The sequence below is a fragment of the Geotrypetes seraphini genome, chromosome 2 (assembly GCF_902459505.1).
Source record: "Geotrypetes seraphini chromosome 2, aGeoSer1.1, whole genome shotgun sequence".
Taxonomy (NCBI): Eukaryota; Metazoa; Chordata; class Amphibia; order Gymnophiona; family Dermophiidae; genus Geotrypetes; species Geotrypetes seraphini.
Window position 1 is genome coordinate 233,672,422 of NC_047085.1, and position 18,725 is coordinate 233,691,146.

The 18,725-nt window shown below is 42.3% G+C and overlaps 1 protein-coding gene across 1 annotated transcript in view; it reads left to right on the top strand.

Annotated features, from left to right (window-relative positions):
* Window positions 1-18,725, top strand: part of GUCY2C (guanylate cyclase 2C) — a 203,328-nt gene that overhangs the window by 166,993 nt on the left and 17,610 nt on the right. The window contains exons 21-23 of the mRNA XM_033932825.1: window positions 4,199-4,357; window positions 10,097-10,289; window positions 16,058-16,232. Coding sequence (XP_033788716.1) covers window positions 4,199-4,357; window positions 10,097-10,289; window positions 16,058-16,232 — 527 coding nt within the window. The remainder of the gene's footprint in view (window positions 1-4,198; window positions 4,358-10,096; window positions 10,290-16,057; window positions 16,233-18,725) is intronic.

Genomic DNA, 18,725 nt, shown 5'->3' on the forward strand with positions numbered 1-18,725 from the left:
GATCACTGTTTCCCAGCAGACCCAACACAGTTAACTCATGTACTTTGCCTTGCATTCCATTAAGGACCAAATCTAAAATAGCTCCCCCTCTTGTCGGTTCCTGGACCACTTGTTCCAAGATGCAGTCATTTATAATGTCTAGGAATTTTACCTCCCTAGCACCCTCTAATGTAACATTTAACCAGTCAATGTTGGGGTAATTGAAATCACTACACTATTATCCTAAGCAACTCTCTTCTACTGAAAGAAAAATTCATAGCCTCCAGAAAATAAGTCATAAAGTGGAGAAAAAGACCTCAATATTTGCAGGGGAAATTATAAATGGTACACAGCCATGTCAAAGTACGCCCATTGTCATCTTAGGTCATAAAAAAACTCCACTATCCGCTATAATAATACCCTTAGCGCGCATGCGCACTTCAAAATTGGTGGGCCGGTGATCCATGGTGCTGTGCCTCTGCATGCGCAGTAGAGTAGAACTCTGCCTGCGGTGGTTTCACCAGCTTCCATGACAGAAGGCAGCTGGCGGACTCAGAGTGGCATTAGTGCACCCAGAAGACAATGTGGATCCGAGGCATGGCTTTGGTCCTGCGCTCACTCACCATGGCTCGGCCGCTGGTTCCTTTCTTATGGGTCCCTGATCTGTGGTGCCATGCTCCCGCATGCGCAGTACAATGATTTGCATGCGACAGTTTCCCAAGCGACAGTTGAATGATGGTTGTATCTTGCATGTGGCGCTTTCCCCAACTTAAAAAAGAAGCCTGCCGCGGGCCCTGCCAAAACTGTTAACTTGCGGCGCTAGCTTAAAAAAGAAGCCTGCTGCGTGCCCTGCCAAAACTGTTAACCTGTGGCGGTGCGGCGGTTTCCCCAGGTGAAAAAAAGTAGCCTGCGACAGGCCCTGCCTAACTGTGAACCTGCGGCGCTTGAGATTTTCGTGTGAACCTGCGGCACTTGAGATTTTCGTGAGGTGCTTTCCCAAGCAGAAAAAAAACCCTACACATGCCCCTGCAAAAGCTGCCCAAGGGACATTTCTCAGATAAGCATGCTTTTGCTTTGGGGAAAATAAGTGTGCTGTGAACGATATTTCATTGGTTTAGATGGCATGCCGACATGCGCTGGCCACGTGGAGAGTAGACTATGACAGCATGGCTGTGGCGACATGACTGAAAGGTTCCTAAGGGGGGAAAAAGGGGGAGTTGGTAGTCGCAAACATGAATCCAATGGATTTGAGGGAGGGGGGGTACATACATAGCAATTGGTGGAAATCGTAAATGGAATAGATATTAAAAAAAAGTGAAAGGATTGTCTTTGGGCGTTTCAGCTCAGCCGTTTGTTTGCGTCGGAAGGAAACAGACTGATGCTTATTGTGTCAATTGTGAGCTGCTGGATTATGGATGCTGTTACTGCTGGACAGGGGACTTCAGGGAGGATGGAGGGGGCAGGAGAGAGACAGATGGCTTTGGGGGAAGGTCGGAGGGGACCGGAAAGGGAAAGATGGCAAAAGGGGTGAAACAGGCTCAGAGAGAGATGGTAGTGGGAAAGGGAGAGATGGAAATGGTATGAGGGCCAAAAGGATACAGAGGACTAAGGAAATGGTGAAAGGTGAGGTGGTGGGACTGGAACCAGTGGGAGGCAGGATCCGGGCATGGTAGAGGTTGGGCATGGGTGGGGTCAGGGTCAGGGTATAGGTGGGGCTATTCTAGCACCCGTTACTGTAACAAATGTAACGGGCCAGTGTTTATATATTCTAGGTCTACCAGTTTATTTATCAGTAGGTTAATCTTGTGTGCTGTATTCCATTCTAACAACCAGGCCAAAAAACAAACAAACCCCAAACAAAATCTGAAGGTGCCACAATAAAACCACATTGTATAGCCAAAGAAACAGTTTCATAATCGAGCACCTACAGACAATTCAAAGTTCATTTTCATGTTCACTTCTCTGAACTCGCTGGCAAAAATCATGAAGTTGTAATTTCCTCTGCAAAGATTGAGGTCTTTTTTTTCTCCACTTTATGACTCATCTTCTGGAGGCTACCGGTTTTTCTTTCAGTAGAAGAGAGTTGCTTAGAATAACAGTGTAGTGATTTCCAACTCTGTCCAGTGGAATAAGTTCTGTCAGAAGTAAAGTGATTGAAATCATTCATTATTAAACTGTTGCCCAATTCGCCGGCTTTCCTGATCTCTTCAAACATTTCATCATCTGTTTACTCATTTTGTCCTGGGGGATGGTAGTACAACTCAAACACAGGTATCTAGAATGAATAAGGAGGTAAGGGTCTCAGAAACCCACTTGGATTTAAGAACCTTTTCTTTATACCAAACTGATCAGGTTATGGCTGTTAATCATCAACCCATTTTTCTTCCCCCTTATAATAAGGGCTAATTAACTGCCTATTACTTAATCAGTCATTTTTTTGTATGAGGCAGAAAGGTTTCACTTAGTTTTTAAATTTTCAGATATCCAAAAAGCCCAACGGCTCCCATTTCGCCACTTAGTGGCTTTTTCAAGGATTCATTGAACTGTATGTTTTTTTTTTTTACATAGTAGATGATGGCAGATAAAGACCCGAATGGTCCATCCAGTCTGCCCAACCTGATTCAATTTAAATTTTTTTTTTTTAAATTTTTTCTTCTTAGCTATTTCTGGGCAAAAATCCAAAGCTTTACCCGGTACTGTGCTTGGGTTCCAACTGCTGAAATCTCTGTTAAGACTTACTCCAGCCCATCTACACCCTCCCAGCCATTGAAGCCCTCCCCTGCCCATCCTCCACCAAACGGCCATACACAGACACAGACCGTGCAAGTCTGCCCAGTAACTGGCCTAGTTCAATATTTAATATTATTTTCTGATTCTAAATCTTCTGTGTTCATCCCACGCTTCTTTGAACTCAGTCACAGTTTTACTCTCCACCACCTCTCTCGGGAGCGCATTCCAGGCATCCACTACCCTCTCCGTAAAGTAGAATTTCATAACATTGTCCCTGAATCTACCACCCCTCAACCTCAAATTATGTCCTCTGGTTTTACCATTTTCCTTTCTCTGGAAAAGATTTTGTTCTACGTTAATACCCTTCAAGTATTTGAACGTCTGAATCATATCTCCCCTGTCTCTCCTTTCCTCTAGGGTATACATATTCAGGGCTTCCAGTCTCTCCTCATACGTCTTCTGGCGCAAGCCTCCTATAATTTTCGTCACCCTCCTCTGGACCGCCTCAAGTCTTCTTACGTCTTTCGCCAGATACGGTCTCCAAAACTGAACACAATACTCCAAGTGGGGCCTCACCAATGACCTGTACAGGGGCATCAACACCTTCTTCCTTCTACTGACTATGCCTCTCTTTATACAGCCCAGCATCCTTCTGGCAGCAGCCACTGCCTTGTCACACTGTTTTTTCGCCTTTTAATGCACGTCTTTCCTCTCTTCGGGCTATCAGTTAGTGCAAAAGACTGGATAGCCCCAATCTTGCTGCTAGGCTGCTGTCTGCATCTTAATATTGGTGATTTCTTTCTTAGGTTGCTATGGGAATTGGAACATATATTCTAAGTTCCCCTAATATTGCTAGTTATATGTTAGGTTATGGTAAAGTTTCATTTTTATTATTATATTGCAGTGTTATAATTGGTAGGTTACCCTCTAGGGATTTCTCAGACAATTTCTTAAGAGCTAATTACTAGCTAATTATGTTTGTAGCCTTCTAATTGGTTCAAAGAACTATAAATCAGAGATCAGGCTAGGGGTGGGTAGAAGTTAAACATTAAACAAGACTTTCCTCAATTGCTATCTGTGCCCTAATCTGATCTAATGCTCTGAAATGCAACCTAAAATACTAATCTAGACTAAAACACTTTTTATATATAAACCCTAACAGAGGACTCTAAAGGCTGCACTGTTGCCTAAACTGACTTTGCTGAAAAAGCAGAGTACTGAACTAAAAAAGAGAAGGATAATGAAATAACCTCCCGAAGCCCAAATTTTACCTTTTCCCACGTTTGAATGCTAGCAGGTAAGATATTCCAATGGAGTTTTTCTTCCCCTTAGCAGATCCTCTCTCAGTTCCTACTCAGGACAAGAGCAGCTGAATATTTTGCCCCATGGCGCTTAGTAATGCTGGTGCTTAGCTTAATGTGCTAGCTGCGGGACTGAATAGATCCATGATGCCTTAAGTGTCCAGCACTAAACACTTCTTTTCTTGCAGTAATTTCCACAGCCAGACGAATGAAAGCTATATGGATACTCTAATACGCCGATTGCAGTTGTACTCACGCAATCTAGAGCATCTGGTGGAAGAGCGGACAAAACTGTACAAAGCTGAAAGAGACCGAGCAGACAGATTGAACTTCATGCTGCTCCCTCCGTAAGTCAGCAACAGAGAAGATTCTTGATTAAAAGCTCTACTTGAGAAAACTGCGGAACTAGGCAGGTGGTACGTACAGTACAGCATATGTCCTTGTCAATGAGAAGGAAAGTCTTCCTTGGGATTTACCCTTAAGTCAGTGCTTCTCAACCTGCTGCGGAGAAGAGCACTTCTCCCCTCCCTGACAGGACAGAAGCTGCAGATGAGGAGCATCTTCTCCCTCCCCCCCCCCCTGACTGAAACCCATGCAGCAAATGCCTCTTTCCTTTTTTCTTCCCTCCTCCTTCCCCTTTCATCTGAATGGGACAGCTAGAGCAAAAAGAAAAAACCAGCATGGGCCCTAGGACCCATGTGCATGCCCAGTGTCTGACCTTAGGAGTCACATAAAAGGGAGTGGGGCTGAAAGAGATTGAGTGCATGCTGGAGCTCCAAGGCCCTGTGTCACCATTTTCAATTTCTACAATAGATGACACAGAAAAGGAGAGATTGGGGTAAGATACTGTTCATGGAGAAAGATGGAAGGGGACATGCTGGGCATGGAGGAAGGTGGGACGGAGATCTTAGGGAACATATTATTCATTGAAGAAGGTGAAAGGGGAGAAGAGGAAGAGATGCTGGAGAGGGGAAAATGGAAGGAGAGATGCTGGACAGGAGAGAAGGTGGAAGGAGTGTCAGGGGACATGCTGGACATGATTTAGGGGGGATGGGAGAATATATTGGACATGGAGAAAGGTGGAAGGGGAAATCAGAGAGAATGCTGGAGAGGAGGGAAGGTGGAAGAAAAGATGCTGGAGAGGGGGAACATGAAGGGGAAATCAGGGGAAATAATGGAGGTTGGGAATATAGAAGGCTACATCAGGAGAAATGATGTATAAGAGGGAAGGTTGATGAGAACTTCAGGGATAATGCTGGATAAGAAAGAAGATGGAGGTGTTACTGGACATGAGGGAAGGAAAGACAGGAGAGAGAATTAGCATGGATGAAGAGAGGACAGATGTTGAACATGGGTGGGGAGAGAGATGGAGAGCTAGATATAAACAGTAAAAAGAGGGATGGAGGATGAAAAGGCGGAACAAAATTTGAGCAGTAAAAAAATAGACTGGAAAAAGCTGAAGAAGAAAAAAATAATGTCTGAGGGGAGGAAAGGAAGAAGATTGAAGAAGAGAAAAGACATGAACAGAGGCCCTGGATAGTAAGCTAAGAGAATAAAGGAATGAAGAAGTGACTGGAACCAATATGTTTAGAAAAATGAAATCACCTGTCAGTAAAGATAGAAAAAATAATTTTATTTTAAATTTATTGATTAGAATATGTCAGCTTTGGAAATCAATACCTGTTATCTTTATATTTAGCACTGTACAGGAAGAAATGCATCTTTTTCTATTTCTCTGGTATTGTGTTGCATGCAGAGTCTGGCTTCTTGAGCTTTCAAGTTATGTTATTTTTTTGTCTAAATATTTCTAATTTTAGTTTGTGGTTACTCATCCTGTATTTGGAGAGAGTCTATTTGTATTCTGCATTTGTGATCAAGGCCAGTGTTGATTTTTTGGGACCTATAGTAGTAATCAGCTTGCCCAGTTTTCCCAGTAAGTGTAATGAAACTCTTGACTCATTGCGATATTTATTAGAGAATGACACAGTGACTGTTTCCAGCGGTAAACCATGACAAACCCACAAGAATGGAGAAACATTTGGCCCGTTCCTGCGGGTTCAGGAACAAGACTTTTCATCACCCCATGGGAATGGTAAAGGGCCTTGTTCCTGCAGTAAAGGATGACTACCGTGAGTCGCCTCCCTCCCCACCTCCCCTCCCTTCCCAGCCAGCAGCCTCCCTCCCGATCGCACAGCCAACGATCCCTCCCTCCTGATCAAGGGTCCAACAGTCCCCCTTCCCTTCCGATCACGGGTCAAAAGGCAAAAAAAAACCCACCTGCAACTCCCCTACTGGGTTAGCCCCTTTGTGTTTCCTGCCCCGGGCCTATCAGCATCTTAGAAGCTTCATTAACCGAAAAGGCAATGTCGTAAGACAGCTCTGGGACCTTCTTCTGACTGAGTCCCTCCTTTCAATGTAATGTCCAGCTAAGAGCATGGAGGAGAAGGGAGAAATGGAAGGGAAGGAGAGGAGAGGAGAGAGATGCCAGGACATGGGGGGAGGGAATGAGAGGAGAGAGATGCCAGGACATGGGGGAAGGGAAGGAAAAGAGACTAAAATGCCAGACCATCAGGAAAGAAGGGAGGGAAAGAAAGGAAAGGAGATGCCAGGGCATGGAGGGAGAGATGGAAGGAGAAGAGAAGAGAGAGATCCCAGGGCATGGGGAAGGGAAGCAGATGCCAGACCATATGGTGAGTTGAGGTGGGAAAGAAGGAAGGAAAGGAGAAGCGAGAGATGCCGGAGCATGGAGGAGAAAGTGGAGACAGAAAGAGAAAAATGGAGGAACAGAGAAAGAGGGTGGATGCTGGATGGAATGGAGAGTGAAGAGAAGATGAGGAAAGCAGAAACCAGAGATGACTAAAGGTAGAAAAAAATATTATTTTTTCTGTTGTTGCTTTAGAATAAAGTAGTACAGTAGCTGTATTGATAAACATTTATAATAGAAAATGGAAATAAGGTAATTTTATTGGACTAATTTTAATTCATTGTTTACTAACTTTTGGAGGCCAAAATCTCCTTCCTCAAGCAGTGGCATACCAAGGGGGGGGTGTGTGGAGTGAGTGTGGGGGTGTGGTCCACCCCGGGTGCGGCTCCTACGGGGTGCTTCTCTGATCCCTTTTTATATGGGGGGTGTTAAGACAATGATCAGCCTCGTGTGTCACATACCCGAGATATACCACTGGAGGGAAGCACTGGGAGGAATATGCAAGGAAGACCTCAATAAGACCTCCTTGGTAGTCATAAGATATGTTCTAGATATGGGAGAATTTTCCTAGAACTAGACTTATGAAGTAGTGCTGAGACTGAAATGGGCTGTGGGGTCTCGTGCAAAAGGCACAGTTATATATATAATTTTTTCAAAACTTTTTAAACATTTGTTTTAACATTCCATGGTAGCTCTGTTGCAGCCATTTTTCTGCTTAGTTCTGATCTTGCAGATTAGTACTATGCTGTCCTGGGGCTGGCATACAAGATTAAAAATTGGGAAATTTCAGTTCCATTATTTTACAGATATAAGTTGCTTTTAATGTCTGCCATTGCCCCTATTGGTGACAATCAATCTGCAAGAAACTATGAAAAAGTATTGATTGTTGTATACTTCAGTTGATTTATTTTCTTGCATTTGAAAATGTGAATAATTGAACCTAAACTACCCCTACCTTTGTCAGAGAATCTTTGGTGTGAAGTGTTTTCCAGTAATTGGGGGAGAAAATCACAGGTTTAATTTTGCTCTTAAGTTGTTTAACAAATTAAGGATAGACTAAAGTGGAATGGTTTTTATTTTGAAGTTGTTGGGTTGAAGTATATTGTACATTGGTCTTGACCATCCTTAAAGGACTGTGTAAGGAATTTATATTGCGGGTTGCCTTTTTAATGTGGGCATGTAAACCTAGAACTAGGCTTTGTGCAAAGCTGGTAACATCTAAACCTTGCACTTTTGAGTTTGATACAGTAATATCTTAAACCAAATCTCCACCTCAAGACACAGAAGAACCTCGAACCCTTTCGCCTTCCCCCCACTCAAAGGCACACAACGCAAGAAAATGTTTGACAACCTTCTGGCAACACAAGCAGCAAAAATCAACCATTCCATCTCCAATCTTATGACAATATCAGACAACTTCAAAACATTCAGAAAAGAAATCAAAACCCTGCTTTTCAAAAAATTCATCCAAATATCTTAACCCCTCCTCTTTTACCTCCAGAAGATTCACCTACCTTCAGATAACCTTCCCCCAAATTACCCACCTTAACACCTTCCAATTAAACAAATACCATAAATAGATTGTAACCTACCCTCTCTAACTGCATTCCATATGTATTTTTCATACAGTTCTTCACTGTCAGTTTAATTTCCATCCTATAAGGTCACATAGAATTTTTCTTTTTTCAACCATCTTTATTTTCTCTTCTTTATTAATTTCCAGGTACTTTAGTTAGATTGTGAGCCTTCGGGACAGTAAGGGAATTTTATAAGTACCTTCTTACTTCTCATCTATAATCTTAATGTATATTTTCTTCAAACCGCTTAGAACCTAACGGATGTAGCGGTATATAAGAAATAAATTACATTACATTACATTATATAAGGGGAAGGCAGCAAGGTTAAAGTGTGGGTTAAAATGAAGCTGCCCACAAGAAATAAATATCAGAGGCAGCAAAGAACTTTTAAACACCTGGTCATGTGATTAGAAGCAATCAGGTCCTGAGCTGAGAGAGGGGAGAGGTATGGCAATCCAAATCCGATCTGTGCTGCTCAGAGGAAAGGTGGAAACCCTTTGCTGTTCCTATAGGGACAAGCACAATGTATTATATGTGCAACTGAATAATCATTTGCTACAATGCCAGTATTTAATATAGCACCCCTCCCTTGTCCTCCTCTCTGCCGCTCGCTTCTTCCTGACCACCCTGCGGTGCGCGCACCCCCTTTCCCCCCGTACCTTTTTAATTTTCCAGGCGTGAGCAACATCACAAACTTGCTGCCCACATCATGTTGGCTATCCTTCTGTCATCACTTCCTAGGCCAGGGGCCCGGAAATGACATCAGAGAGAGGCAACACCGACATGGGCAGTGAGTTCATAATGCTGCTCATGCAGGGAAATTTAAAGAGGTATGAGGGAAAGGAAAGGGATGCGCACATGCGGGGGAGGAGGGGGTGTCAGAAAGGAGCGAGGGGGGGTCAGAGAGGAGGACAGGTGCCAGCGCCCACCGCCCCCTTACTACGCCACTGCAGATGACAGTCCCCACAAGAAATGTTAAATAGTAGTAGTAGTAGTAGTCTCTTCAAGCATGTATGTGCATAAGCTTATCTACATGTCAGGAAATTTTGTTAAGGCAGAAAGCCCTTGATTTTTGGACAATGTTTCTTCATGTTCATGTTTAAATAAAAGGGTGTGGAAGCCATATTAGTCCACTTCAAAGATAAGAAATAGAAATAAAACAAAAAAGATAAGAAAGTACCTTTTTAATGGACTAACTTAATACATATTTTGACTAGCTTTTAGAAAAAAGTTATCCTGGCTTTGCAAAATCTCTGTTCTGGGCTCTTATTTCTTCAGTAGTGACAAAGATAGAATGGAAACATATCAGGATGTTTGTGGCAGAGCTGGTGGAGTATAATCAAGGCCCCTGGTTTTCTGTGGCAGTGTAGAGGGAAGGTTGTGCTAACTTTATGCGTTGCCTTCAAGGCTATATGGATAGATAACTGGAGGATGCTACTTAGAGCAATCGACTATAGATTATAATGAGCAAAATAAGAAGCTTGTGGGTTCAGATCCAAGGGAGGCTGCATTTGTGCACATTTATGCTTATTAATACTTATCACACTGCATTTTGTGGCAGGCAAATCAAAGCAATTCACAGAACTATGAGCCAGGCCATAGTTGAAAGGAACTCTGAAAATTTCAAAAGGACAGAAAAACGAGAGAGGCAACAGCCCAGCATATACAGTAATAATAACAAACTACTAAAAACTAAGAATACAGGCAGTGAACCTTGAGAACCCCTGCACCCCGCACTGCCTAGGACTCTCCCAATGCCTGGGTAAAGAAATAGGTTTTCAAAGCAGTCTATTTGTTCTTCACAGGCCGGTGGTAAAAGCTCTCAAGGAGACTGGCTGGGTGGAGTCAGAATTGTTTGAGGAGGTTACCATCTACTTCAGTGACATTGTGGGCTTCACAACTATCTGTAAATACAGTACACCCATGGAAGTAGTAGACATGCTGAACGATATATATAAGGACTTTGATCGCATCCTGGATCACCACGATGTCTACAAGGTAGGCCTCTTCTTCTGAAGAATGAATCTCAGTGGACTGTCAATTGCAAAAGTTTATTTTGCTTAAAGTACTCTATGACCTTTGTCAAAATGACTTGGGATATTGTTTACCTAAATGTCCCATAACAGCAGTGGAGATTCAGAGCCATAGCCGGCTTAAGCTTTCAGAGATATGATGGAAATTACAAATATTTTCTGGAGTTTCCATTGGTTGGAGACCGAGATACATAAAAGGGTAGATTCAATAAAGGTCGCTAAAAGTTAAGTACCAAAAAACTGTAACATAGTACATAGTAAATAATGGCAGATAAAGACCTGAACAGTCCATCCAGTCTGCCCATTAGTTATACCCATTAAAAAAAACATGATTAAATTAACTTGTCTCTTCTTTGATATTTCTGAGTCATAGACTGTAAAGTCCACCTGGTATTGTACTAGGTTCCAAATGCTGAAGTTGCCGTCCAGGCTCGCTCCAGCCCAGCCAACTATCCTGTTTTATAGGATATCTACCATAAAGTCTGTCCAGTAATATCCTCATGTTCCAAGTTAGTGGAGTTCCCATTGATGCCCTCCCCAGCCAAATCCTACACCAAATCATCACATATGGGACACAGACCATGCAAGTCTGTCCAGTACTGGCCTTAGCTCTTTAATTTACATTCTTCGTTTTCTAATTAGAGATCCTCTATGTTTATACCTTGCTTTTTTGAATTCCATCACCATTTTCCTCTCCAACACTTCTCTCGGGAGGGCATTCCAGGCATCTACCACCGTCCGTGAAAAATAATTTCCTAACATTATTCCTGAGTCTTCCTCACCACAACTTCAAATTATGTCCTCTAGTTTTACCATTTTCTCTTCTCTGGAAAAGATTTTCTATATTAATATGCTAAGCTAGTATTTTTTTTCTATGCGCACACTTCACATACTCGTACAAACGTTGCTGACTACATGACTTAGTTTGAGGAGCTGCATTGAATTCACAACCTCAGGATGCTGAGGCCACTCCTCCACGCTAGGTGTGAATACTTACACCATATCTAAGGCTGGCATAAATGGTGACACACAATGTGGCAGTTGGGCACATAAATGCAGCTATTCTATAAAGTGCTCACAAGAATAGTTGGAATGTTCCTGACAGGCCCCTCCCACCTTAACATCCTCTTTAAACTAAACTAAACTAAACTAAATCCTAGGTTTGTATACTGCATCATCTCCACATTCGTAGAGCTCGGCACGGTTTACAGGAAATGGGATAGAAAGGAACTACAATGGAAGGTAGAAGATTAAAGGACCTGAGATAGAAAGGAACTACAGTGAAGGGTTGGAGGTCCATGTATGAGGAGTTTTAGAGGGCTTAGAATGTCAGAGATGGAATAAGTATCAGATTTTTGAGAATAGCCAGGTCTTCAGATGTTTGTGGAAAAGTTGGAGAGAGCTCAGGTTCCGAAGGGGGGAGGAAAGGTTGTTCCATAGCTCGGTGATTCTGAAGGGAAGGGATGTCCCTAGTTTTCCTTTATGGAAAATTCCTCTTAATGAGGGGGAAGGATAGTTTTAATTTGTGGGTGGGTCTGGTGGTGTTAGGGTTTGAGGAGTTCCAAGAAAGAGGGATACATGGAGGGAGGATCCCATGTAGGATTTTGAAAGTTACACAGGCGCATTTGAAGTGGACCTTGGCGATTATCAGTAGCCAGTGAAGCTTGGACAGGAGCGGGGAGACATGGTCAAATTTATTTTTTGCGAAAATCAGCGAGAGTTTAGACGCACATTCTATGGAATAGGGGTGTAAGTCTGTTACGCATGCAATGGCAAATTAGCATGAATTGTTGATTCTTAATACCAATTATTCATATTTATCACCAATTTAGTGTTATGCGTATAACTGGCCCTATTCTTAAAATCGCATGCCATTTAAAGGACTTGGGGGTGGGTATGTGCCTAATGGCTATGTGATAAATTCAAGAAGGCAACTACTTTATAGAGGCAACATAGACACTTATGAACCTTTATAAAATAGGCTCCCAAAGCCATCCCCCATAGCACGCAACTGCTGACACACATTTACACCTGCTCTGAAGTTGCTGTAAATGTTTGTGTGTACACTAAGGGGCTCATAATCGAAAGAGAAAAACATCCAAAAGCCGGCCTAAGTTGGCACTTGGACAAACATTTCTCAAAACCGTCCAAGTACCAATAATAATATCGGGTTTTGGACGTATTTCTAAACGACCTAGGCCTTCATAGTGCCGCTCAACGTCCAAAGCTAAACGGGACGTTTCGGGAGGCGTGTCGAGGGCGGGAATTGGGCAGGACGTGGACTGGCTTACACTTAGTAGTACAGCATGTATAACCAAAAGTTTAACAACAGAGCCTAGATGGAACTTGGACGTTGTGACTTAGACCATGTAAAACACCTAAACTCACCAGATAAGCACTTCAAACACATAACACAGACCCCCACACACTACCCTAGTGATCACCAACCCCTGCATAAAACTTTTATTCACAACTTTAAATTTCAGCCTCCAGACCATCATCACCTGGCCGCCTGGCATTGGAAAGCCTAGTCTAGTCCAGAGGCAGCTTAAGTCATCTTGGGGGGGGGTTAGGGACCCACACAGAAGAGGACCCATGCCCATAAGCCCCTGTAATCACTGCATTGATTTTGAAACATGTGCACTGCCATTTACACCTCCAAAACCCTTTTTGACTGACATATAAGTGGCTCCTGCAGCCATAAGGGCTACTAGGGTGGTAGATAAGTGGGTCTAGGGGATTCTGGAGGTGGTTTGGGGGGCTCACCGTCACCTATAAGGGAGCTGCAGTGAGGAGAAGCCATGGCACCCTTTTTGTGAAGGTACCCCACTATTTAGGTGGCATGTCTGGGTGTGCAGTCCATCACTTTGCAGACCCCTCCCACGTCCAACAGGGCTTGTTCTAGGCATTTTGGACTTGGACGGAAAGTTGGACGGAAATGTGGTATAAAGATGGACGATTTAGCAACTTGGATGATCAGATCGGCAGGACGTATAATTAGACGATTTTCGAAAGCCAAAAAAAGTTGGATGTCTCTTTCAAAAATGTGTCTTAGGCTCTTTTTAACTTTGGACGACTTGCGAGATGGACGTAAACGAACTTAGACGTCCCTTTCGATTATGCCCTTCCACGTGTAACTCTGCCCTAATACATCCATAGGAATGCCTGTACACAGTGCACATATAACCATGTGCCATTTTGGTGCTGCATGTACTTATACACATGTACACTGCATATAAAACAAGCTTTATATGAGGGGAAAAAACCTTTATAGAGCTACCCCTATGATTCGGGCAGTAAACATTTTGTGGACGTAGAGGATATGCAGATGTGCAATCAGGCTGGAGTTATTGTCAAGTACCAATCTACACAGAAAATCGGATGACACAAACCTTCAGGCCTGATGTTACAAAGCTTTTATGACTGTTATAATTCATAGTAAAAGGTGACATTGAGAGAGGGTTTTGGAGGTTTGTTTGTTTTTTTTAAACCATTTGACCTTCATACTGAATCCCTATATCTTTCTCATACTTTGTAATCATGAGAAGTCTCTGTAATTTTATTGAATAAATATAGTAGCTTTATTATTATTATTATTATTATTATTATTCTTTATTCTTATATACCGCCATACCCAGTGAGTTCTAGGCGGTTTACATCAGTTAGCAAATGATCTGCATTGAATAGCAGATTTACAACAAACTTAGAGGTAGGTTTACAAAATTAGAAGCAGATTTACAGCATTGAATAGCAGATTTACAACAAAATTAGAAGTAGGTTTACAAGATTAGAAGCAGATTTACAGCATAATTAGAAGAATTTTTGACAGAAAATTGCAGGCTGAATTACGATAAATTACCGTGATTTGCCGCAGTCAGCCGTGAAGTTACAGCGATTCTTAACTGTCTGCAAAGAGGGCAGGTTTACATCAATATTACAGAAATTGCAGGTTTGACCGAGCTAGGTAGGGGAGGTAGAGAGTGGGGGAGGGAGGGACTGGTGAAGGAGGAAGGGGGCAGCGGTGGGGTAAGTGTCATGTGAGGTGAATGGGTTATTAAGGGTCGTGTTTGCTGAAAAGGTACGTTTTTAGTAGTTTTCTGAATGATAGGTAAGTGGGGGCCTCGAGTATCATCTGAGCTAGCCATGGGTTCGACTTGGCTGCTTGGAAGGCAAAAGTTCTATCCAGGAATCTTTTGAGAGGGCAGTGTTTAGGCGAAGGGAAGGCGAACAATTGAGTTCTCCGTGATGTCCTGTTGCTGCAGTAGAGGTTAAAGTGTGTGTTTATGTAACTTGGGGAGGAGCCGTTAACCGATTTGTAGCAGAAGCATGCAAATTTAAAAAGAATTCTAGATTCAAATGGTAGCCAGTGTAGTTGGTGATAGAAAGGGGTGACATGTTCCCATTTCTTTACTAACAGTGGACTTACAAAGAGACCACAGCTGAAGATGAAGGTGGAGATTTGAGAGACAGAAACTTTGTGGCAGAGGTTTTAAACCACTAGATCTTTGTTCTTATGGTTTCTGATGTTATTTTAGAAGTTCTATTCTTGTTTTAGACATCTGAAAACTGGCATTTAGTTGTCCATATTGCATGGACATCCAAATCCCAGTTTTACAAAGGCAGGATATGGACATCTAACACCGCAATATATCCATATGGCAAAAGTTTGTGGTCTGAGTATGTTTTTGGTGGGACTGGGGAGGGCCCAACTTGGATCACAAAAGAGGAAAGGACATCTAAGTCTAAAAAGTTAGTTCTAGTTATTTAGACCTGATATTTGTCATGTCTAGGTTACAGAAAAGTGTTCTGATTGAGCACTGTCCATTAGAGGGATTAAGGCATGACACATCCTTAAACCCACAGTGGTTGCTTTCCCCCCTCCCTCTCCTCTGAATGTGAAACCAGCAAGGGATATCAGGCTGTTTGACAGGTATTGTAGACATCATATAGGTCTGAGGAGAAGCCTAACAGTTAATGTAGTGGACTGAGATCCAAAGGACCCAGATTCAAATCCTACTTCAGCAGTTTGTTTTTTTTTTAGTTGTGAATCCTCCAGGAACAGAAAAATACCTACTGTACCTAAATATATGACACCAGCAAGCCTGAAGGTTATTGAAGTAGTATATATTTAGGTACAGAAGGTATTTTCCTGTTCCTCGAAGGATTACAATTAATTTAAAAAATTACAAACAGATAAAATGGGAATTCAGCCTGGAGCCCCTGAGACTCAACCCACTGTTCTAACCATTAGGCTAACACTCAGCTCTGCGTGGGTATCTGTGTGGCCATTTTATAAGATGGACTTTACTATCCGTGTCCCTTGTTTTCCCCCATTTATAATTTGGTTTCAATTTGTTTAATGGATGTTCATGCTGGACATTTTCAATAAAGGGGCGTCCAACTCACGTATAGTGTAGAATAGGCCATATATCCTTTTCTCAAATACACGTGAGATGATCGTTCATTTGTGACGTTCTGACTTGGACGCCCATATTCTGAGTTGGTAATGCCACTCATTAAAGGAACAATTTATTTTTAGTTTGCAGTTAGACACTGGACTTCCTCCCACTGCTTGCTTTTGAGGCAGAGGCTTTTCATAACTAACTCCCAGCTTTGCTACTTGTGCATTCGTTCTCTCCTTCTTTTACTCATGACCTTGTCCAGTGCTGTGCATAGTGTGAATAACAATGGTTAGGAATGTGGCCTCCCATAATAACTGCTGTGTGTCCTCAGGTGGAGACCATTGGCGATGCCTACATGGTGGTGAGTGGCTTACCTAACAGAAATGGCAACAGACACGCCGTGGACATCTGCAAAATGGCATTAGACATCCTCAGCTTCATGGGTTCCTTTAAACTCCGACACCTCCCGGGTCTGCCTGTTTGGATTCGCATTGGAATTCACTCTGGTATGGGAATGGCTGGGAATGCTAGTTTAACGGGCTACGAGAAGAAGTATAAAATGTAGGATAAACAATATATGAGGAAGGATGGATATGATCACTGGGGTTACATTTTATTGACAGCTCTTAGAGCTGAATAACAGATTAAAAACTGTGGCCCTGATGTTCAAAAAAGCTGAGAGAGTAGATATTCAGCCCAGAGCAGACATCAGGTTTTAAGCCACTGACTGTTGCAGGCAGAATTAACCCTGGCTTCCAAAAACAGCACAAAAAAACACCATACAAACAGGGTAGATTTTCCCTGCAATGAGCCTCTAAAATTCTCCCACAGCCAGCACTAGTTCCTTCATTCAACAACACACTGCAGTTCAAAGAAAAAAGAAAACTTAACTTTCCTTCATTCGTTCTTCCAACGGTTCAGAGCAAAAGTCCATGGCTTCATCTGGCTGCAGGCAATTTGGCTCGTTCAGCAATGAGGAATCTTCCAAATCCTGCATTTCAATTTCATTCTCTTGCCTGAACTCTGGAGCACCCAGCCAAGTGTCTGCTTTCTCTGTGAACTCAGCACTAACTCTCCTGGGCTTGCTCTGCTCTACCTGCTTTGCTCTGAGAGAGCCACGCCCACACCTGTGTGGGGGCTGGGCAGGCTTCAGCTTTCCTTGAGCTCTCTCCTGCTCTTCAGTCAGCCTCAACAGGTGTGTGCCTAAAGGGCTTAGATCTTGTTTCTTAGGTTGAGTCTTCCTGGAAGCTATGCTGGGTTTAAAGGAGTGATTGTCCCTAAACTGCTCCCACTCCTCCCCAGGCTCCTGCTCTTGGGACATCTCTCTAGAAACAAAGTCCTGCTCCATGCCAGTTGGAGAGCTGCTGCACTGATCAGCTCTGTTAAGCTTCAGGGCTAAGTTTCTCTGTTTTCTGGCAGGAACAAGGCTAGCTGCAGTGCTGGGCTTGTGACAATATGAAACTTGGACATCCTTATTCTGAATAGGTCATCTTTTCTACAATCTGCCCTTAATTTAAGAGCTTAAAAGCTATCCCTCCAATATTCAGCTGGTGATGGTCAGCTTTTTTAACATCACTGGCTGAATTAACCCCCAATATTCAGTGCCAAGCCTTGTCTGGGCACTGGCACTGAATATTTGAAGCTAAATGTGAGGGGGCAAGGTGCTTGAGCTCATATGGGCCCAGCAGTACATACTTTTGAAAGAGATAGGTTTTAAGAGCTTTCTGGAAAACAGTATAAAACAGTGTTCTCAAACTCAAACCCTTTGCGGGGCCACATTTTGGATTTGTAGGTACTTGGAGGGCCGCAGAAAAAATAGTTGTCTTAATAAAGAAATGACAATTTTGCATGAGGTAAAACTTTTTATAGTTTATAAAACTTTCCTTTAACAGTTAAAAGGAAAGATATATAAACTATAAAGAGTTTTACCTCATGCAAAATTGTCATTTCTTTAATAAGACATCAACTATTTTTTCTGTGGCCCTCCAAGTACTCTATTTTTTCTACAGCCCTCATATTTAAAGTTTAATATCTTTTCTTTCTCAAAACTGGCACATTTTAATCTATAACTGGCACTATATTGAAAATAAAATCATTTTCCCTACCTTTGTTGTCTGGTGACTTTATTTTTCTGTGCTTTCAACTATGTTTCCAGGGCCTTCTTGTCCTTTGACTGTTTTTCTCTCCGTCTTCACTTTCTGCCTTGCATCCATCTTTTTATTGTATACCCAAGAACTGACTATAATATATACCAGTAGAGAGAGAGCGAAAATTGCTCTAAAAATATGCTCAGAAAAGTGAAACTCTGAAGAGGTAGTGGGAACCCCCTCTTAGGAAAAGAGTTTACCGTCCAGTCATTGCATGTATTTGTAAATAATTGCTCTCCAAAAACTGGTAAAATTGTTTGTACTGATTATTAAAATTCTCTTAATACTTTCAAAATTGACGTGTTTCTAATAGACTTATGTCTTGTTGCAGTAAATCTCGCCGGAAAAAATGATGCAATGCACTTATCTTGTAAATATAAACTTTTAGGGGTCCCAACGTGGCCCCGTTTCGTGATCTGCTTCATGAGACCCAGATACACTCATTTGGATACGCTATGAAGCTGTAGTAAATTTCCATGAGATAATCATTTGCAAACTTGAACCGAAGGTTCCAAACAAGTAAATCAGTTCGGTTCAAGTTTGCAAATGATTATCTTGTGGAAATTTACTACAGCTTCATAGCGTATCCAAATGAGTGTATCTGGGTCTCCTGAAGCAGATCACGAAACGGGGCCACGTTGGGACCCCTAAAAGTTTATATTTACAAGATAAGTGCATTGCATCATTTTTTCCGGCGAGATTTACTGCAACAAGACATAAGACTATTAGAAACACGTCAATTTTGAAAGTATTAAGAGAATTTTAATAATCAGTACAAACAATTTTACCAGTTTTTGGAGAGCGATTATTTACAAATACATGCAATGACTGGACGGTAAACTCTTTTCCTAA